This window comes from Eretmochelys imbricata, chromosome 22, assembly GCF_965152235.1.
Source record: "Eretmochelys imbricata isolate rEreImb1 chromosome 22, rEreImb1.hap1, whole genome shotgun sequence".
NCBI classification, from domain to species: domain Eukaryota; kingdom Metazoa; phylum Chordata; order Testudines; family Cheloniidae; genus Eretmochelys; species Eretmochelys imbricata.
In genome coordinates, this window is record NC_135593.1 from 8,052,038 (window position 1) to 8,075,153 (window position 23,116).

General features: G+C 42.4%; 1 protein-coding gene across 4 annotated transcripts in view; it reads left to right on the forward strand.

The window, feature by feature from the left end:
• The window catches only part of PRDM10 (PR/SET domain 10), a 73,351-nt gene that overhangs the window by 25,782 nt on the left and 24,453 nt on the right, over window positions 1–23,116 (forward strand). For all 4 annotated transcript variants that reach the window (XM_077839621.1, XM_077839624.1, XM_077839623.1 and 1 more), the window contains 7 exons: window positions 431–672; window positions 1,631–1,834; window positions 3,444–3,516; window positions 4,430–4,547; window positions 5,670–5,799; window positions 10,898–11,125; window positions 22,473–22,820. In XM_077839621.1, the coding sequence (XP_077695747.1) occupies window positions 431–672; window positions 1,631–1,834; window positions 3,444–3,516; window positions 4,430–4,547; window positions 5,670–5,799; window positions 10,898–11,125; window positions 22,473–22,820 (1,343 nt within the window). The remainder of the gene's footprint in view (window positions 1–430; window positions 673–1,630; window positions 1,835–3,443; window positions 3,517–4,429; window positions 4,548–5,669; window positions 5,800–10,897; window positions 11,126–22,472; window positions 22,821–23,116) is intronic.

The following is a 23,116-nucleotide window of genomic DNA, read 5'->3' on the forward strand; positions in this document are numbered from 1 at the left end:
AAATAGGAATCTTACCTTTCTCAACCATTTGGTAAGTGGAGTCGAAGACCATGCAGGGCTTTAGAGGTCATAGCCAACACCTCAGATTGCACCTAGAAGCATATATACTCACACCAGCCTATCTGACTTTGAGAGTATGCAGCTGCATTCTCCATGAGCTGGGGCCTCTGAGAAGCTTTCAAGGAGTGAGTGCACTGTTTGCTTATAAGTAAAACGGGAGGCTTCTATGTTTCGCTTTAAGATGACAACCTTCTTAAAGCATAAAGAGACACCATTGGCCTGAGTGCTGTGGTACCTGCATCAGTTTCTGGCAAGTATTCAGGTCAGAGGCGGTTAAAGGGAAATCATATCTTATGTGTAAGGGCCTTTCTTTATGCCAGTGCATGGGAATTCATGTCAGTTATTCATTTCCTCTCTGACTGTGTTGCAGGGTGTGAAGAGTGTAATAACTCACATCCCTCGGTGTGTCCGAAACATGGACCCTTGCACCCAATCCCAAACCGGCCAGTGCTGACCAGAGCAAGAGCCAGCCTCCCCCTGGTGCTCTATATAGACAGGTTCCTGGGGGGAGTGTTCTCCAAAAGACGCATTCCCAAACGCACACAGTTTGGCCCCGTGGAGGGACCTCTGGTCAGACAAACTGAACTGAAAGACTGCTACATCCATTTAAAGGTAACACTCTGAGGGTGTGTGTGTGTGTGTCTGAGAGAGAGAGAGAGAGAGAGAGAGAGAGAAAGAGAGACACCTTACACCTACTTGTTTTTCATGCCCTAGAATCTGTTGTTCTGACTTTATCAGAGGTGTTCTCCTGACACCTTCAGCTTACTGCAATGCAACTGTTCCCAACCATGTACAGCCAGAGAGCTACTTAGTCATCCAAGGTAGTTGCAGGGAGCCACAAAATAGTCAAGGTCCACATCCTGATTCTATTGTGCTGTGACACACATGATTCACTGTTAGTAGACTTAAAGCAGAGTGTCAACACAAACGTTGCAACTCCGTCTCAGGACATTTTGCAGCCATTGCTTTGTGGCATGCTGTGACTTCAGTTGCCAAATTTCTTCTTTCTGCCTCTTCCTCCCCTGACTTCTAGACAGAAGGGGGATTTTCTCCCTTTTTCAAGTCTGTTTGGATAAAAGAGGAGGGATTTGAATGGCTCTGATCTATTTGCTCACTGATTTGGATGCAGGGAGTACTCCTGTATTCAGTGGAGGTAAGGCCACAAAGAGCTTTGAGAATCTGTAGAGGCACCGACTGATGACCACTAGTCCATATAACCTAATACATTAGGTCTTTGCCATCTCCAGCTTCCATGGCCCATTTGCAGAGGTACATTAGGTATAGATGAATGAACATACTTCTTTCACTCACCATCTGAGGAAGGGACCACTGTCTTTGCATGTCCCTTATAATCATGGATCCCATCTGTGTCTATTTTTAAGCCCCTTCCTAAGTTCCATCTGTTGCCGGAGTCCTGTGGGGAAAGTGAAAATCTCAGCTCTGGCTGCATTACCTTCCTCATGGAGAAGCTGTTGGTGTCAGAACAGATTTTTAAAGGCTCAGGTTCCTTTGTTTTATGTGACCACTGTGGAATGTCGACTACTCTGGTGTATTTTGGTTTTTGCCTTAGGTGTCTCTTGAGAAAGGTGACAGAAAAGACAGGGATTTACAAGAGGATCTGTGGTTTGAGCTGTCCAGTGAGGCGCTTTGTAATTGGATGATGTTTGTGCGTCCAGCCCAGAACCACCTGGAGCAGAACCTGGTGGCATACCAGTATGGCCACCATATTTATTATACAACAATTAAGAATGTGGAGCCCAAACAGGAACTGAAGGTAAGAGACTTCAGTGCTCACCCATCATGATTCCCCTTCATAGTGGGAAAGAATGTAAATTGAATTGTAGAAAATAACCCAAATACCCAATGCAGTTAAAATCCCACCTATGCTACAAATTGAAACCCTGTTATCCCTGGACTTGGTTGTTACTTTAGTGTAGACAAAGCCTTAAGCATTAGCATTTATTGCTCTAAAATAGTCTGAGCAATTTCTTAACCTTTTTAGCTTGGTAAAGCATATGGGACCTGATCCACAGTCCACTGAAGTCAGGAGACAGATTTCAGAGTAGCAGCCGTGTTAGTCTGTATTCACAAAAAGAAAAGGAGGACTTGTGGCACCTTAGAGACTAACCAATTTATTTGAGCATAAGCTTTTGTGAGCTACAGCCCACTTCATCATCCGATCAGATCCTAAGTGAGGAAGCTTAAAATAAATGTATACAAATGATCTCTCTCTCTCTCGTAGTGTACTCTTAGCAGCCATCTTGACTTGTACTCCTCTGATTATAACCTAACTAGTACTGCAGCAGCTTTATGCTCTGTTTTCCTCTTCCCCTTCGTCCCACCCGCACATGAACATCATTGGCTGCTGGAGTACTAGTGCTCTGTAAACTAATGAGGTCTCTTACTTCACTCAACTTTCCTGTGACTTTTTAAACTTACACTCCGCACATGGAATCTAATTTTTAGGTTTCTGGTTAAGAACATGTTGAAGTTACTTTTTGTCCCAGACTGAAAACATTTTAATTCAATTGAGCTTAGTGCGGGATGGTTGGGAGAGGCTGCTTTAATTTCAAACATCTATTCTGAGAACTAATTAGAAGGCTGATTGCTGCTGTCAGGAATTTTCTTGCTTTTGTCTGTGTCCTTCAGCATAGAGCGGCTACACCAGAGATCTGCATCGGTACAGCTGCGCTGCTGTAAGCTCTCTAGTGTAGATATAGCCTAAAATCCTGTTTAAGACTCATCTAAACAAGCCATTTGTAAATTCAGTCTTTTTAATGGGATGGGTTGGTAACCTCTGAATCCTGACCTTGACCCTGCCTCTACTGAAATCCTTATCCAAGCTGTAGTAATTTTCTGTCTTTCTTAGGGCTCTTCCCTCTTCATTAGGCTTCCTAAATCCCTATTCTCTAAATTACAGGGAGTCCAGGTTTTTCTTTAGGAAGCAGGAGCATGATGCTCCAATCCATTATTACCTTAGACACATTTTAAATGAATCTCTGCATGCCATGCTGCATATTGTCTGTAAAGAGAAAAGCGACCATCTCTTCTGGAAGAATCCCTGCTAAATATTTATTCCATCTTTTAAGTTTAAGATTAACCTCATTTCCTTTCCAAGTAGTGGTTACCATGTGTGAGATGAAGATTCATATTAGGAAACGGTACCTGGAAATTAAATGGATACACTTTGTGAGCAATGCTGTTTTATTCCTCAGCGGGGGCACAATGAACTCAGCAGGCTTTATCGAGGGTGAGAGGAGAAATACAAGTTATTGGGTCAGATGAGAGGACTAAATGCAGTGCTTAAGAAAGCCTCCAATGAATTCCCCTCACTTCGGGGTTCATCTAAGAAGATGCCTTTTTGCCTTGTGTGTCTGCTCCAGGTGTGGTATGCAGCCTCCTATGCAGAGTTTGTGAACCAGAAGATCCATGACATATCCGAGGAGGAAAGGAAAGGTAGTTGGTTCTTTTCTCTTTCCTCCTTCTCTGTGGCTGTTGTTTTAAAAAGAGGCAGCTAACTTTATAGTGGTCCCAATCCTTCAGGCAAAAATTCAAATAGGAATCTTAGCTATGCCAGAGCTCCAGTATGGGGCCCTCCGTTTGCTGTTATACATGCTGAAATCAGGATAATTCAGCCTCGTGCTTAAGGGCTTCAGAGTATTACCAGAGAGTGGGCAAGGAATTTCCCCCCATGTATATGGGTATATTACTGGGGGTTGCTTTTCTCTGAAATGTCAGGTCACTGATGGCGGTGGAGTCCTGTACTCGAAGTACCAATGGTATGATATATCTGTGTTGCAGTTGTTTTTCTGGGAAGTTTTGTTGGCCAGTGTAAAATACAACAAAACCTAACCTAAGCTAAGGAGAACATCCTCAGTAGGCAACCTCCTGTCTTAAATAACTGCTTCAGAGTCTCAAGGAGGTTTAACCACATCTACAAAGGAATTGATTTTTGCTGGTCCAATAAGCCAAGCTTAAGTTTCTGGGTATGTTGGACTGTATTTTTGTAATTATTTATTTGAAAGACTTATCTGTTATTTAGAAATGCAACTTAATATAGGGAGTTTGTTAGGAGAGCAGTGTAAATATTTAATCTGTCTCTGGCCTTCAATATAAATGTTCCTCAATCCCATTCACTACCCTCTGCATTTTTCTGCAATCAGCTGATGTCAGCCTGTAGATCAGGGGTGCTAAGAGAGAAGCTTGCAAGCCACATAGAGCTATATGGTAGAGTGATTGCAAGACACAATCTTCAGTATGGAAATGTGTCCCACAGAAACTACTGGGGACAAAAGGGCTTGGAGAAAACTTGGGACATTTAACTGTTGATGACTGAGATGCTGTCATTGATATTTCCAACTTAATATAGTTCTCCGAGACCAAGAGAAGAATTGGCCATGTTATGAATGCAATCGTCGCTTCATGAGCTCAGAACAGCTCCAACAGCACCTCAACTCCCATGATGAGAAGCTGGACTTCTTTAGCAGGTACTTATGATTTTGCAGTAACTGAGTTTCCCAACTCCCAGCACTTTACGTCCTGTATATTGATAGCACTAATGATAGGTCAATCTCAAAAGATCTGGCTTTATTATCAATTATATAGCACTGTAGATATACGAGGTGTTTTACAGAACTGGTAAAAGAAAGGGCCTCTGACACCCAGGAATTTACAGTCCCACGCAGACAAACATGGGACAATGGTTCAGGCAAAAGAATATAGGGAGATATCACTGGGGAAGTGATTGGCATAGGTGGCTTTGTATAAGAAGTGATATGAAGGAAGGGAAGGGCACTTATTATGTGGGAAGTAGGGGTACAATCCTGTCCTATTGAAGTCAGTGAAAGTTTTGCCGTTAACCTCAACAGGGTCAGGATTTTAGCTGTTTGGATGCTTATTGAAATTACCGTGACCTCTTGAGTCTACAGAATTGGGCTAGAAATCTCAAGAGAACCAACTTTCTAATGATATTTCTGGTGCATCAGCTCCCTGTTGGGTCAGAAATCGAAAGTACAGAAATGTCCAAAAATTACAAGTGAGAAAGATATCCACAAACATTTTAAACCTCGAAAGGTTTGAATCTAGAAATGGATGGCAGATCAGCAGGAGAGAGGGAAAATATCTCTTATTTTTTCCGAACCTGATTCCCTGTCTCTCATTATCAAGTGAGTGCTAAAACATCCATGTAAAAAATGGACCCCCTCCGACTGCTGTCTGATATCAGTAGAGCAGCGTCTTTCTTGGGACAGATGTTATGCTTTCAGGCTTTAATGTTTTCCAGGATGCCTAGAGGGCTGCTACTAGCTGTCACTGTAGAGGACATGATAAGAGCCAGTAGCTCCACTGCTTGTCCTACAGTCCCACATCAAGTGACATATGTTTGTTTGGCATGGGGTTTTATTTCCATTAGAGGGGTGATAGAAATATGCACCAACCAGAGACCCAATTTTTGCTCCCAAGGTTTCTTCACATTTTATAATATACTGGAGGCCATTATTACTGAACCGTCTGGGTAGTTCAGGGGTGATTGCTTAGAAAAGGTGCAGGAAAAGAGTGGAATCCAAATCCATGTCCTCTTTCTCTAACTTGGAGCGCTGTGTGTTCTGCAGAGCAAGAGGCAGAGGTCGCGGGCGAGGAAAGAGGAGGTTTGGGCCAGGCAGACGGCCAGGGCGCCCACCGAAATTCATGCGCTTGGAAGTAACCAGTGAAAATGGGGAAAAGTGTGAAGAAGGAACACAGGTATATTTGGGGGAGCGGGGGAGAAAAATGTCATCTACGATGTAATCTCTTGATTTATGCCTGTGTTACTGGGGGCAGAATTCAGCCACTAGTTTTTATTGTTCTGGCCGTGGCACCTCAGCCTGGGGAAAGCACAGTAATTTATTTCTAACTTGCATTTCTACAGCACTTTTTATCCCAAAGCAATTCACCGCTTACTGGAAAACAGCTGTGGGATGGAACCTGGCAGCTGTTTAACAATACAACAGCAGTGACAGCATTACACAGCTGTGTAGGGTGGACAGTGGAAAAGGTCAGCTCCAGTTGAAACTGCAGAGGGAATTTAGGAATTTGGCTGGGACACTAGGGCCAGGTCTACACGAGAAACTTGCTATATAATAATGTTGGTTAGGGGTATGATTCTTTGCAATATTTTTGTACCAGCCAAAAGCCTTAGATCCAGTTATACCAGCATAAAAGGTCCTTTTTCTGGTACAGGTTATTTCATTTGGGGAACTGATATAAGCTATCCCTGCAAAAAACCCGCTCTTTTGCCAGGAAAAGGTGTACCTCACCTGGGAGGTGGGGAGTGTTGCTGGTATAGCTTTGCCAACAAACTCTTTCTAGTGCCCATCAGGCCTAGAGTTAATGCCCTTTCTTTTACGAAAAGTGTCAAAAGTGATCAATGGTTCAGTTTTCTGTCTCAGATGAAAACCGACATCTGGAGCAATGATCTGCCCTTTGGCGTGATGCTGGGGCATTGGTTCAGTACTGACTCAGAGGGAAGATTGCATACGTTGCATACAAATGACTCTATTGCATCTTTTAAAGCCACACTTAGGAAGAGGCAGGTCTACCTAATTGGGGACTCCCTAACTACGAAGAACAGATAGGCATGTCACCAGAGCTGATCTGGAGAACAGAAGGGAGCTAAGGTATGGGATGTGAACCTGAGGCTGAAGAGGATCCTAATGAAAGCAGGAAAGAATCCACTGATTGTCATTCATGTGGGAACAAATGATACTGCTAGATTCTCACTGGGATGTGTTAAGGAAGACTATGCCAGGCTGGAGAAGATGCTTAAAGAAATGGAGGCTCAGGTGATCTTTAGTGGGATTCTACCTATCCCTAGAGGAGGAGAGCAAAGGCGAGACAAGATTAAGATGACCAACAGATGGCTCAGGCAATGGTGCTATAAAGGGGGCTTTGGGATGTTCATCCACTGGGAGGCATTCTCAAACAGAGGACTGTTCTCATGGGATGAACTCTATTTGAAGAAAACAAGGAAGAAAGAAGTGGACAGCTGAGCATTGAGGATAGGGTAGAGACTAAAGGTAATCTAGGCATGGGCCCACACCTAAATGGATACTTTGCCTCAGTTTTTAATAAGGGTAATGAGGAGCTTGTGAGTAGTGGCAGGGTGGCTAGTGGGAGCAAGGATATGGAAGTCGAAACGACCACATCAGAAATGGAAGCCACACTCAAGAATTTAGTGGGACCAAATCCGGGTCCCAGATAATCTCCATCCAAGAACATTTAAGGAACTGTCATACGAAATGGCAAACCCAATAGTAAGGATTGTTAATGAATCCATAATCTCAGGGGTTGTACTCTATGGCTGGAGAACTGCAAATAAAGTATCTATATTTACGAAAGGAAAAAAAAAGTGATCTGGGAAACTACAGGCCTGTTTGTTTGAGCCCCGTGGCATGCCAGATGTTAGAACATATTGTGAAAGATAGAGTCATTAAAGGTAGCAGTAAATGGCAATTGGGATAAAGTACATCTTCGCTTTTAAAAAGGTAGATTGTGCTAGACCAACCTGATCTTTTTCTCTGAAAAGAGAACTGATTTTCTAGACAAAGGAAATGCAGATCCAATCTGCCTGGATTTCAGTAAAGCATTTTGTACAGTTCCACAGTGGAAACTATTAGTTAAATTGGAGAAGATGGGGATTAATATGAGAATGGAAAGGTTAGTAAGGAACTGGTTAAAGGGGAGTCTACAATGGGTCATACTGAAAGATGACCTGTCAGCCTGGATGGAGGTTATTAGTGGAGTTCCTCAGGGATCGGTTTTGGGACCAATCTTATTTAATGTTTTCATTAGTGACCTTGGGACAGAAAGCAGGAGTCTGCTTATAAAATTTGTGGATGACACAAAGTAGGGATGTATTGCCAATGCAGAGGAGGACCGGAATATCATACAAGAAGATTTGGATGACCTTTAAAAATGGAATAATAATAAGTCAAAGTGAAAGTCATGAGTTTATGGAATAACAACAAGAATTTTTGCTATAAGCTGGGAATTTACCAGTTGGAAGCGGCAGAGGAGAAAAAAGATCAGGGTATATTGGTCAATCACAAGATGACTATGAGCTGTCAATGTGCTGTAACCATGAAAAAGGCTAATGCAATCCTAGGATGCATGAGGCGAGGTATTTCCATTAGAGACAGGAAAGTGTTATTATCATTATACAAGGGACTGTTGAGACTGGAATACTGTGTGCAGTTCTGGTCTCCCGTATTTAAGAAAGATGAATTCAAATTGGAACAGGTACAGAGAAGGGCTATTGGAAGATGATCAGAAAAATGGAGAACCTGCCTTACAGGAGAAGACGTAAGGAGCTTGGCTTGTTTAGCCTAACAAAGTGAAGGCTGAGGGGAGAGATGATTGCTCTCTATAAATACATCAAAGGGATAAACACCAGGGAGGGAAAGTAGTTATTTAAGTTAAGGGTCAGCATTGGCACAAGAACAAATGGATATAAACTGGCCATCAACAAGTTTAGGTTTGAAATTAAGCAAAGGTTTCTGACCCTCAGAGGAATGAAGTTTTGGAAGAGCCTTCAAAGGGGAGAGGCAAAAAACTTAACTTTTGTCAGACTGAGTGTGATAAATTTATGGAGGGAATGGTACGATGAGGTTGCCTACAATGGCGTATGGCCAATCCACGGGCGCTATTAGCACATACAGTAGAACCCTCTTTGTCCGACCCTCCATTATCCAGCTCTCCGTATTAATCGAACAACCAGCGCACACAGGTCCAGAAGCGGGCGATCTCTCCTGTGGCCACAAGATGGCACTGCAGCCTTGCAGTTTCCCTTTATCCAGATTATCTGAATTTTTGATTATCCGATCTGGCCCTAGTTCCAGTTAGATCGGATACACGGGATTCTGCTGTATCTCCAACAGCTGGACATGGGACACTAGAAAAGGAGGGCTCTGAGTTACTACAGAGAATTCTTCCCCAGGTGTCTGGCTGGTGGGTCTTGCCCATATACTCTAGGTCTAACTGATCACAGTATTTGGGGTCAGAAAGAAATTTTCCCCTCGGTCAGATTGGCAGAGACCCTAGGGGCTTTTTGCTTTCCTCTGCAGCATGAGGCACGGGTCACTTGCTGTTTTGCAGTAGAATACATGGTGGACGCTCGGTAACTTGAAGTCTTTAAATCATGATTTGAGGACTTCAGTAGCTCAGCTAGAGGTTATGGGCCTATTGCAGGAGTCACTGGGTGAGGTTCTGTCGCCTGCAATATTCAGGAGGGAAAATTAGATGATCATGATGGTCCCTTCTCGCCTTAAAGTAAATGAGTCTAAGTCTCCCATCCAAGTACTGATCTGGCATAACCCTACTTGTCGTAGCAGACAAGGCTCAGGGTGGTATGGCCACAGATAAATATCATTAAGTAGGTCCAAAGGATAGAAAGGCTACTACACTCTACAACTGGCACCCTGTGAACACTGCGCCATGTCAACTCTGAGTGCCATAGGAGCCTGCTGTGTACAGCGCTGCTAGGGAGGAGAGGTGGACGTGGTGTAGAACAGCATCTTATATAGGAGGCTCTCAAACTCTGCAGCCACTATAGCTGTGGTAGAGTTGGAGAGTTGCCATGACACTGAGGAGCACAGTGAAAGAGGCCTGATGCCCTCCTGACTCACATTGACTCAACTCAGTGCTGCGGGTTATCCATTGCTTAAACGAATTGTCTTGCCCAGCCTTTCATAGATTTTAAAGTCAGAAAGGACAATCGTCATCATCTAGTCTGACTTCCTGCGCAGAACTTCAACCAGGAATTCCTCATCAAGTTCAGCAACTTGTGGGAATTTATCAACCAAACCAGGATTTGAACCTTGGATCCTCAGATTAAAAGTCTCCCCTGACTGAGCTTCAGGGCTTGTAACTGGATGCATTTCTCCTCGCAGTGCTCTCTTTCTCCTCCCCCTACTGCTGAGCTTTGCCAGGACACCTCTTGAGCTTGGATGCCCTTGGCTCCCCATTTCATGGCTTTCATCTCACTCAAATTTCTTTAGTTGTTTTGTAAGCAGTTAATATAACAATTCATTATTTTTCTAAAGCTATTGGAATCTTCCATCCCAGAATATTTATTGAAATTTGTCAGAGAAGAGAATGTGGGGTTTGGGGCATTCTGCTTCTCATTCCCAACATCCCCTCCTCTTCTGAACTGGTTCTGAGAAACAGAAAAGCAGCTCTGCTGTGTAACAAATGGAAACTCAACACACAGTTTGGTTTTGCTGCTGCCTGGAGAGGTGGAGACTGAGAGTCAGAGATGAAAATCAACAGGGCACAATTTTATGTCCTCGTGTCTTACGCCTAGCTTCACCACTCCTGTTCGTTTGCTGTGCACATGACAACACGATAATATTTCAATTCACTTGACAATTAACTTGCACAAGAGAGAGACCCTCTGTATTTCCCCTGAGGCCTCATCTACACTAGGATTTTTCCTTAAAATTTCCCACTATGGCTAACAGGTTCATCTCCCTTGGTGATAGGAATGGTAGGGCACTAATGTAGCTAGGCCACCTGTGGTTTAACCCCTGTGTCATGAGCAGGCTTGGACAACATGGTGGTTAGAACCCGGGCTTCCACCAGCATCACCAGCTACACCACTGCTCCAAACGTTGCTACCACTGGTGGACCTGAGCTGCTGTTAGCAATGGGACATTTTAGCGGAAAAAGGCTCGTACAGACCAGTGTAATGAGTGTGATCATTTTACAATATGCAGAAATCCAACCACCTGCCAACTGAGTATTATTAGAGCCTTTCTCGCTGGGTGAGGGAAATAATCACTGGCTGTGTGATTTGCAATTTCAGGACTTGCTAGATTTTTCCAGCAAGGGGCAGTTTGATGAGGCTGGACAGGCTACACTGAATGGGCTGGAACAGCAGGAGCAGACCCCAGTGCCGCCAGAGACGCAGTCAGCACTGGGTCAACAGCCAGAAGGCCATCCACTGCAACTGCAGCAGCAGCATGATGAGAGCCCGGTGCCTACACAGAGCACCATGACAGCAGATGATATGCGGCGAGCAAAGCGCATTCGGGTAAGTGAAGATGATGGTGGCCCATGCCCTCTTCCGCCCTCTGACTTTGCTTTAGCCAGTGGAAGGCTTGGTTAGCCAGTTAGGCAACAGCTGGTCTTTTTCTCCAGTGTGGTGTCCGTCTTCAAATCCCAAACACAGCGTCTCGAGCTCAGAAAACTCCCTCACTCAGAAAGTAAGACAGACCTAATACAAAGAGTTAGTGTGTCATGAGATGCTAGTGAGATTTGGTCACCAGTTGGAGCTGGTTCAATTCCAGCACAGTAATTCTTTCATAGAAACATAGTCCATCCAAGTTGGCAGGCAGGAGCCCTCTGAACAGCCGGCCGAATCATAGTGCTGTGGCATGGACTAATGGCCTGTTCAGAGCACCATCTGCATGTCTCGCAGATGTGTTGGCTTTAGAAGTCATTGCCAAAGAAGCATTGTGTCCATTCATTCCTATGATGATGAAGATTTTTAATTATAAAATTATTTCTTGGAGTAGGAAACCTCCTCCTTTTATGAGGGTAAAAGCTATGCTGAGAACTTTACATACCAACCGCAAACACTTTGAACCTGTGCTTCGTGGCAGCTGAGAAAGCTGCTTTTTCCACCATGTGTGGGAGGGAAATGATTCAGGCAAATAATCCTCCAAGCAATGTAATTGTGAGATTGGTTTATGTAGCTTAAAATCTTTTTTTCCCCTCCTCCATGTGTAAAATTTTGATTACAGAAGGAAACAGCTGCAAACAAGTTGAGACTTCATTTTTAGGGGATGAGCGAAATAGAGAGAGAGGATTAAAAAAGGAGACAATGCATGATTCTTATAGGGGGACCCTGAGCCAGATTTTACTCTCTGTACACCAATGTATATGTGACTGCATTGATGGTGTTACTTAACAGATACAGGGACTTAACTAAGAGTAGAATTTGGCCGAGTCACACTAAAAATACATGTGTGTGAAGCTTATAAAATGCTTGGCATCTAGGAGTCACTGTTCTGTGAAGTGGTCTTTCTTTCGATCTTCCTCTCTGTTGAAAACACTAGACTTGAAATGGTGTGTTTATGTAAGGCACCAGACAGCTGTAACCCAAGAACACTGGGAACATGGCTGGTAGGAGCAGACAGTGGTGATCAAACTATTATAGAGTAAGGAGCCAGCTGCTGAAGCTCTGACACTAAATAGGATTGGACCAGTTCCCAAGTGGGTCTTGATTCATTTTGCATAAGATACAGTAGTACAACTTCTGTCCTAAAAGGTACAGCTGTGGGTGTGATACGTAGAGAGGTGGTTTTCTTTAATTACTGGATTTAACAAGGTCTGAAGGTCTCACTCTTGGTTTGGAGGTAACGGGGAAGAGATGGAGTTGGTTTGTCTCATGCATTAGCCTGTTTCCTGGAAACTTGAGTTTGGGTCACAAGTGAGATGAGTGTGGTGGTTATTTATTCCTCAGTGACATGTTTGTATCACAGATCTCCTCCCTCAGCTCCCCTTTCAGATTGGCACATTTGGCAACCCTTGATTAGCAGAGCCCTAGAGATGTATGGTTCTTAAAAGCAGAGGTTCTTCAACTCAAAGGGCATTGGAAGGGATGTGGGCATTGCATGTGGGATGGTTGCATAGAGGCTGCCTAGGTTATGTTAGACTGTGAGCAGTTCTGTCATTCAACCTTGGATTTTAAACATGAAAATTCACACCATACTGTGACAATTTGTCAGAACTTACTCTTCCAATGTGTGCGTGCAATTCACTGCACCCTGTTATCACAGCGTGTGGCTAGGAAATGTCATAAACCAGCAAAGGGAAGCCAAAGTTATGGTTTCAAATATGTAAAATGTCATTTATTTTTAAAGAACGGGTACAAAATTTGTGGCTACCCACTGGGACCTGGACCTAGGTAGCTGTAAGTCACGCTGATTACTTAAATAGTATTTCTTACTCAACAGCAATAACTTGGCGCTTGTCTTGACCTGACAGTTGAGAAACTGTATGAGAGACATGAAAGTAATTTTATTTTTATAAATCAAGCTTTGTGAACCTCTTCTACCTTTTTAAGAAAGGAATAAAGCATGAGGTGATGGTAGGACTGCCCCTCTTCAGGCAAACAATTCCAGTCAAAGATTTAAAAGAAATAATTATCATGAGGAGGCCTTCTGTGATTTTTTCCAAGCCTTTATTAGGCACAAACCTCAGTTTTACTATGTCTCCTTCTGTTGCACTCTGAAATTAAACATAAAACGGTATCCTGGAGCATGAGTAATATTAAAAAAATAATAAATCTTTTACATATGTTGCGACATTTGCATCCTAGATGTAACTGAAGGCGCCTTGTTCAGTGAATTGACATTCTTTAGAAATGACACATGATTCTTTTATATCTGCAACAAAGGGGAGCAATATTCTTGTATTTTAAATAACAAAAAATGACTTCTGCATTACAATACACAGTAATAATAAACTAGCTCTTAATGGATATTCACACTTGTACCATTGCATTAGCGTTTATATCATCCTGTAGGATGCAGTCTCTTGAGAAAAACATAGTAACATAAACCTATGCATCTGCAAGGCTGGCAATGGGTCCAGAAGAGGGCACTATGCATGTAGGGCTTGATCCAGCCCCCACATTAGTCAATGGAAAGATTTCCATTGGCTTCAATGGTTGCTGGATCAGGTCCACGCTGAAGGAAGTACATAGATTTGTCTGTCTGTCCTCTCTTGGATTTCTTGTTTACAGCTTTGGCATTGATTTGCCTTTGCAGTTCTAGAACCTGTTGCCTGAAGCAGACATGTGGAGGGACATCACCTTTTTGAATGTATTCCATGAAGTAAATAATTCTCTTGAGACATTTTCTGTTTCATTTACTTGTGCAACATCACATGGCAAAGATACAAAGCTGTCATAACAAAGTGTTACAACAATCAATATAAATATAAGGCTTGCATTTGGAAAGCACCTGTCAAAATCAGGACCATCCTGCATGTTTTGGGAAGGTACAAATCTACTTCCCAAGAAAGCTACAATTTTTAGGCTATAAGTCAGAGGGAACGGCTTAATGGTTTAAATTTCTAGTTTGAAACACTGAGATTCACTGGAACTGTAGGTTCAAATCCTGGAAGGGTCAACACATGCCTTCTTCTGTAGAGTTCATGGAGTTTACTCTGTGGGAGACTTGAGATCAGAGCTTAAACACTGAGGTCCTGCCTTGTTTTGTGTGGACACGAAAGATCCTGTGGGACACTTTTTGTAAGAGTAGGGTGTGACAGCCTGACAATATTCTGGACAAATCTTATGGAATTAAGATAAACTTTATTGAATGAATTTAAACCTTATTGAATTAGGTTTAATACCTTTGGGGTCCATTGTATTAAAAATGTGTTACTGTGGAATCACATGTAACTCCTCAAGGAGGAAGGGGATGCAAATGTAATTCCTCCGGTTATCAGCTCTTTGAAGCTCCTCCCTGGAAAGGTTCAGATATACTAGTTCAAATTGGATTCTTCAGGGACCGACAGACAAAGAAACAACTTTTGGAAAGTTAGCCTGGTTTTACACAGGCCCAGGGCTTTCTTCCTGATACCATAACTAGACAGGACCCCTGGCCCATGGCGGGTCCCAATCCGCAGGGAAGGGCTGGAAGAACTGGGCCTAATGAGACACCATAACACTAGGTGCTTGTTCTGAGATGAAGCTATGATGAACTTGAAACCTTGGTGGGGTGTTGAAGGACTGCTCCTGCCGGAGCCCATTTTAGAGTTGGGGTGATCTCTGATAGCCTATTAGCATGTGCGTAGGTTCTTTTATTATTTGTAATGTATTTTGTCTGTCGTGCTATTACCTAAAGAATAAAAGAGGCTTGCATAAAAAGAGCTTTGTGGTAACTATACCTGTGGGCAGTCACACTGTTAGCCATCTCTGAAGAGAAAGCCAGCAGGCCAGCTTGAGCAGCCTGTCTCTGCTGGGAATAACACAGTGAAGGCAAGGAACTGCTCAGCCTGGAAATAGCCCTCTCAGAAGGACATGAGATGCATGTCTCCCTTCAAGAGAGGTGATGGCCAGGGGAGCCAGTGGGTGCTCTTGCTGAAACATAGGGGGAGAATACAGGTGCAGTTGCCCTGAACTGTGACATGGGGGATTACATCATTGTCCTTGGTCAAAATAAATGTTTCCTGCCCACTGTTGTGCACCATCCAATGTGTTCGTTAGTTGCCACTCTCTGGATGCATTTCAGAAATGGCTGTACTTACTGAGGCTTGGTCCTGAAAGTTGCTCCGTGTGGATGATGCCCTGCACTCATGCAGAACAGCTTGCAGGACAGAGGTGCAGTTTGTAAAGCACAATGGGATCCTTCAAGCTGAAAGGCACAATAGAAATGTAAGACATTATTAAATTCTGACGAGTATCGACCAGTAGGACAGCACTTAAATAAATCACTACCCGTTACTTCTCAGCAATCTGATTCTGGCATCCATAACCTCTTTATCTTCCCATAGCTACCACCTCTTGCCAGGCACATTTCATTCTCACTGAAACTCTGCAGGGTTCATTATATAATTTTTAATAAACACGATATCTGACAAAACATGAAAGGCAGAAAGACACTGTGTCTTAAAGGTTATCTGTGATTTTCATCTTCACCCTTTAACTCCTTCTAGGCAGTTATTAACGGAAGGGCAAATCCTGAACTCCCTGCTTAGTCCTTACTGAGGCAAAACTCTCATTGGGAGTTTTGCCTGAGTGAAGACTGAGCTAGGACTTCCAGATCTGGCCCTGACTGAGAATGACCCACAGGAGACTGCCGAAGTCAAGTCTTCTGTTTTACGGTCCATTTCGTAACATCAATATTTTTCTCTCCCCCAATGCTGCCTGCTCAGTTGGAGCTGCAGGTAGGTTTGGTTTTTATCCTGTGTCTAACCTAATGGAACGAAACAAAATTGCCTTCCATGTCGTTTTGTGCAACCTCTGCTTAATGTCTCCAGATGGAATCTGCGTTGTTGATGGTCTTGTGTTTGTTCTTTTGTACAGATCATGCACAAAACTGGGTGTCATCCCAATAACTATTGTTTGCATAGTTTCTCTTAGTCCCCTTCAGACTGATCCACTGCAAGGACTTAATAATAATTAGCTCTTTAAAAGATGTTTAAATGGATCATCCAAAACTTTAAGCTGGGTATTGAATGGGCTGTTCCTTTGTGGCCTCAGAACCTGATTCAAGTCTGTCTGGTGCACCTCTGTGTACCTGATTTTGGTAGTTTATGTTAGTCTTCGGTGGTTTTAGTAGTCTGGCAGAGTGTGCACCATAACAATATATTTTAAACCTTTCTGTCTAGTGCTTTTAACAGTTCCCACTTAGGAAATACCTAATATGGAGTTGCATGCAATTTGAAAGAAACATTTTCAAGTACCTTGGGTCCCAAATTTTACCCGTCTTAAAACTTCCTTAAATTTGGTCTTCAGTCATATAGATTCATCTAAATATCTAGTTTTCTAGTGATTTAGCATTTCTTGTAATGACTATTAACAGGTATTGTGGTGATAAGCTCCATACTAATGCCTCTAAATAAATAGCTTTTAAAAAGGCATCACTTGGTTGTTGATAAATATATTTCAACAACTACTCCCAAACATTCATTGTTGAAACTTTTGGGGGTAAAATCCTGGACCTATTCAAGACAAATGGGAGTTTTGTCATTGATTTCAATAGAGCCAAGATTTCACCCTGGATTCTTTAGCAATAATTAAAGAGACACTGGTCAACATAAAACTAATTTATAAAAAAAAAATCCCTTATCTATGTTACTAATAACAACTACAGCTATTACAACCTTGAGAATTTAAAAAATCAGGTATACTTTTACTATTGCTGTTTACTTACTTTGAATGTAAATGCAAAATATTATGTATTTATTTATATTTTAAAATATGCTTATCAGATATCTTTAAGCATACTTACAGAAATAACACATTCATTGAATAACAAAATAACATACAAAAATTGTGCACATCACTCAGTTTTGGCTGAGACTAGTCTGGTCAATATCACTTACGTTCCCAGTCAGTTTCACTTTCTGGTTCTCATGGCACTAGCACCTTAGGGCAGTGTTTGTGTTTATAACATAGTGAAAGGGGAACCTTTAAATCCAAAACTAAATGGAAAACAAACAAGCAGTCCCCTCTCCGCCCCCAACGAACCACAAAACCACCACCACCAACTAGAGAAACATAGGTACTGATAATAGGTTTTGTAAATCCCCTTACCTTTTTCAAAATCTAAAGTGTGGGTTTGTAACTAGTTGACAATAGTTCTTTAATTAACAAACTATCTCCAGAGCAGATCTGGCATCGTCATGATGTAATTGTACATACAGAGTAGTATACAGGAAGTGCCATGCAGGATCAGTCCCAGGGTCCAGATAGTCCAATATTCTGTCTCAAATACAATATGAGTACCAGAAGAAGGTGTAAAAATCCCACAGATGTGCAGCAATCTGCTCCCCCCACATTAGGTCTCATCCTGATTTCTAATAATTAAAGACTGGCTTACACCCAGCTCCATTAAACCATATGAAAAGGAAACGGGATGGATCATGGAATTGGTAGCTGGGAATCAGAACCTTTCCCCCTTCTTGGTCATCTGTTCCAAATTTGATGACCTTCTTGGTCATCAAACCTGATCAGAAGAAACTGGAGAAGGGACTTGTTGCCATCTTATACATGTTTTTTGGCCTGCATGAAATGGGTCTCAGTCCAGTTCCCAGTGAACAGATGTTTACATCATTATTGGCCCACATTGATCGCCTCTGCTAGGACATTCATGAATATAAGGGCAGCAAAATCTGAATCAAGATGCAGTGGGCTGCTCTGAGAGTGGAATTTTGCTCTGAAATTAAAGCCAAGCCTGACTGCTTTTCTAAAAGACTTTGTTCATTTCAGTTCTCAGTCACATCTTACATATTACCCCATCAAGGAAGAGCCTCATTGGCAGTGGGTGAGGAATCGGAATGATGTAGCTATCTATAAAATAAAATCCAACAAAATACGTTACTTCCCCCACCTTGTAGCTGTCTATGGTTTTCTTTGACTGAGGGTAGATCTTTTGTAACACTTGCATACGACCATGTAGAGTGTGACTTCATTGTTTCAAATTCTGCAGTTCATTACACTTAGAGGTGAAAAAGGCAAAGGACAGAAGTGATAAGAAAAGAAATACGATTTTTAAACTTCTAAGAGATAAACGGAGGAGAGTATAAAAGTACGCAAAAGCCTGTTTATAGAGCCTCCTCTGGGGTAATGAGTATAGCGTCTTTGACATCAATGGAGCTTTGGCAGTTTATTCTGGATGAGGATCAGGCCTCTGTTTTGCCATTCTGATAAAGTATTTGGGTTAAATACATTAAGAAACAGTATTGGAGGAGATAGAAATTTGAATTCCATCTGTCTAGACTGTTTGACTTCCTGGTAAATCCCTGTAACTAGCAGAAAATTATGCATTTTTTATTTCAAAGCACAAGTAAATTGTTATACAAACAATAGAAACATGTAAACCCAAGATTATGGGACAAATTGAATCACTGTGTAAGTGCACATAGGGAGTTACACCGGCTTACTCTAGGACTGAATTTGGCCCAGTGTTTCTTAAGAGAAATGGTTTTAGTTGTTAGAAGTGGGGACAGTGAGTCAGCACTTCTGGGTTCTGTTTCTGCCTCTGTGTGACTTTGGGCAAATCACCTCACTTTCCTTTCCCTCGGTTCCTCCATCTGTAAAGGGGAGATAACAACACCTCCCAGGGACACTGTGAGGTGTAATTTCTCATATTTGCAAAGTGCCTTGAGATCCTTGGCTAAAAAGGGGAACAAAGAGGACCCGGGGAATTACAGACCAGTCAGCCTAACTTTGATACCTAGAAAGATACTGGAACAAATTAGTAAACGATCAGTGTCTAACCACCTGGAAGTTAAGAGGATTATAAGGAAGAGCCGGCATGGATTTGTCAAGAACAAATTCCAAACCAACCTAAGTTCCTTCTTTGACAGGGTTACTGGCCAAGTGGAAGCAGTGATATATCTTGATTTTAGTAAGGCTTTTGACACAGTTGCACAGAATGTTCTCATAAGCAAACTAGGGAAATGTGGTCTATATGAAATTACTAGAAGGTGGGTGCACAAGTGGTTGAAAGATCATACTCAAAGAGTAGTTATCAACGGTTCGCTGACAAACTGAGAGGGTGTGTCCAATTTGGTCCCTCAGAGGTCAGTCCTGGATCTGGTACTGTTTAATATTTTCAGGAATGACTTGGATAAAGGAGTTGAGAGTGTCTTATAAAATTTGCAGATGACACCAAGCTGGGAGGGGTTACAAGCACTTTGGAGGACAGGATCAGAATTCAAAATGACCTTGACAAATTGCAGAATTGATCAACAAGATGAAATTCAGTAAAAACAGGTGCAAAGTATTTCACTTAGAAAGGAAAAATCAAATGCATAATGACAAAATGGGGGGAAACTGGTTAGGTGGTTGAACTGCTACATCTGGGGGTTATAGTGGATCACAAATTGAATATGAATTAACAATGTGATGCAGTTGCAAAAAAGGCTATTATCATTCTGGGGTGTGTTTTTTATGAGTGTTGCATGTAAGGCACTGAAGGTAATTGTCATGTTGTACTCAGCGCTGGTGAGGCCTCCCCTGGGAGTATTGTGTCCAGCTCTGGGTGCAACACTAGGACAGATGTGGACAAATTGGAGAGAGTCCAGAGGAGAGCAACAAAAATGATAAAAGGTTTAGAAAACCTGACCTCTGAGGAAAGTTAAAAAAAAGGGGCGTGTTTAGTCTTGAGAAAAGAAGACTGAGGGGGGACCTCGTAACAGTCTTCAAATATGTTAAGGGCTGTTATAAAGAGAACGGTGATCACTTGTTCTCCATGCCCACTGAAGGTAGGACAAGAGGTAATGGGCTTAATCTGCAGCGAGGAAGATTTAGATTAGATATTAGGAAAAACTTTCAAACTACAAGGGTAGTTAAGCTCTGGAATAGGCTTCCAAAGGAGGTTGTGGAATCCCTATCACTGGAGGATTTTAAGGACAGTTTGGACAAACAGCTGTCAGAGATGGTCTAGGTTTACTTGGTCCTGCCTCAGTGTAGGGGGCTGGACTTGATGACTTCTTGAGGTCCCTTCCAGCCCCATATGTCAATGATTCTATGAAAAGTGCTATAGGAATTTGAGGTATTATTGTGTCTTAAAATAAAGACCAACCACTCCAAAATTTGACTCAGTAACAGAGCAACATGCCTCCAGTATAAGAGTGACTCCCAACTCCAGTGAAGTCCATTATAAGGCATTTGGGATTTCAGCTAAATTAATCACTGGTGTCGCTGAACATTCCAAATCATCTGATTGTGACTAGAAATTTTCCTTATGCCATGGGATGGTGTCTGAGATTACCTGGGAAAAGGGAAATGTGTGTGTGTGTGTATATATATATATAGTGTTTTTTAGTTTTCTATAAACAGTTGCTCTTATGTTTCTCTTTTACTGGAAAGAGTGCATGGTTTCCTCCTTTTACAGTTTAGACAGTGGAGAGAACCATTCAGATTCTCTTCATGTGTCTGTAGCCCAGTACTCCAGAATAACTGCTGAGGTGTCTTCTAATTCTGACAAAGCAGCTTTGAACCCTGCTTCATCAGTATCTGCTTTTGACACTGACTCAAGAGTAGCAGTGCATGCCAGCCAAGAAGTCCCATAAAGAAAGGAGAGTGGAGATGGTTTTAACCAGGGAATTTTGTTCTTTAAGACTCTGTTTACTCTAAAGTATGCTAATAACAACAAGCATGTTCAAACACAGTAACTAGCAGCATTCTAGCCTTGTTTCCCTGGCTAGCATGGATGTGGATTAAAAAAAAAAATTAGAGAAGCTGAGTGAAAAGGAGACAACAGTAAACACTGGACGGGAGATCCTGTCTTGAAGGAGTGTAAAAATTCCTTAGATGTCAATAGCACCGCGAGAGAAATGGCAGAATCCCCAGGCCATTTCAGTCTTCTGCAATGTAATATGAGATTTCATATTTGTCAGGGTAGTCTGCTCCCATATGCACTGCCAGCCAGCATAAAAAGTTCCTGGCCACTACTGAAGTGCAGGCCCACTGGGCAACCAACTATTTCCACAGTTTGCAAGTCCAGCTGTGACTGCTCCTACAGCAGCCAGAGCAGAGATCAGGAGCTGAGCAGGGCTTCGCTGGATTTGTCTAATCTAGCAGGCAGGAGAAGGAAAGAAACAGCAGTTGTTAAATGTTATAGGAAAACTAGATCAAAGGAAAACAGACACTGAAAGAGGGGACGAGAGAGAGAGAAGAAAAGATATACGATAGAAAGAGAGAATGAAAGAAAGAAAAATGGAATGAAGGAAAAGGGAAAGAGAAGGAAGAACAATAGCAGGAGATACATTAGAAAGTTAATTTAAAATATGCATTTAATAGAGTTTAATGTCTAAACATTGTAATGAATAAAAATGCAATTAATGCTTGATTAGATATAATCAAATACCTTTGATTGGCCCACAAAATTCTACCAAAGCTCTTACCAGAACTCTGTATGTGTTTCTCTGTGAGTGTGTTTACGTCTCTACTTCACTCACAAACACACACACACAGTGTGCGTTTAAGGGTATAATTGTGTGGGTTCCTCACAAGATATTACGTGTTGCTCTTGAAGCTGCCTATCTGGCCCTGCTATAATGTTTTTGAAACTCCCATTCCTCTTTTTTAATAATACTGAGAAGGTTTAGGTTAGCACAGAGATCCACTTGATCCAGCATTATTAGTTTGGGGCCATGCTAAACCACTGCTGCAGATCTCTCTGATGCTCCGTGGTGCAGAAACTGACCCCCCCAAAAGGCTGCAGATTCCCAGAGGCTCTGCTAACAGACAATGCGTATGAGTAATTGGGAGATGCCTCGATGTGGTGGCTCATCTACAAATATAAATACACAGAGCCTCGTCCTGAGAGATCAGTTGCAGGTTCCCAACATCTCTCAGGCTCAAGCCCACCCTGGAGAGGAAAGAGTGAGTTTATGTTACAGAAAAATTGTATATCAAAATGTGCTTAGAGCAGGGCATGGGGACTCAGGACTCCTGAGTTCTGTTCCTGGCTCTGCTACTGTCTCACTGTGTGACCTTAGGCAAGTCTTGGAATCACTCTCTGCCTCAGTTTCTCCATCTGTAGAATGGAGATAATACATTTCTACCTCAAAAGGGGTCTTTTGAGATTTAACTGCTCAATATCTTGGCTCACTTAAATTTGACAATACTTGTATGTAAAGTCTGTATGTGATAATAAACACTGATGTTCTTTCTTGGGTGTGTCTTTCAGAATGCAGCTCTTCAGCATCTATTCATCCGAAAGTCCTTCCGTCCCTTCAAATGCCTGCAGTGTGGGAAGGCGTTCCGGGAGAAGGACAAGCTGGATCAGCACCTGCGATTTCATGGGCGGGAGGGGAACTGCCCTCTGACCTGCGACATTTGCAATAAGGGTTTTATCAACAGCAGCGCTCTGGAGAGTCACATGAAGTTCCACTTGGACCAGAAAACATATTCCTGTATTTTCTGTCCTGAATCTTTTGACCGCTTGGACCTGCTTAAAGATCACGTGGCAATCCATGTCAATGATGGCTATTTCACCTGCCCTACCTGTAAAAAGCGCTTTCCCGATTTTATCCAGGTGAGTGCCATGCTGACCACAAGCAATGGCTTCCAGACCTTGGGCACGTGTAATGCTTCTCAGTACTGATTCCATTCAGGCCAGCTTATGCTGTAAGTCTGTATGCTCTTACAAGCTAAGCAGGATCAGTTTGTGGATGGGAAAACTGACAGCATTGCAGGAAGTGGTAACGTTCATTTTGTAGATGGCACTTTTCCCTCTCAGTCAGTAGTGACCCAATACCCCAGCATGGTGTAGTGGTGTTGGTGCAGTCTTTTGGACAACGTGAAGCAGAATTCTTGATCGCACATGGTTGT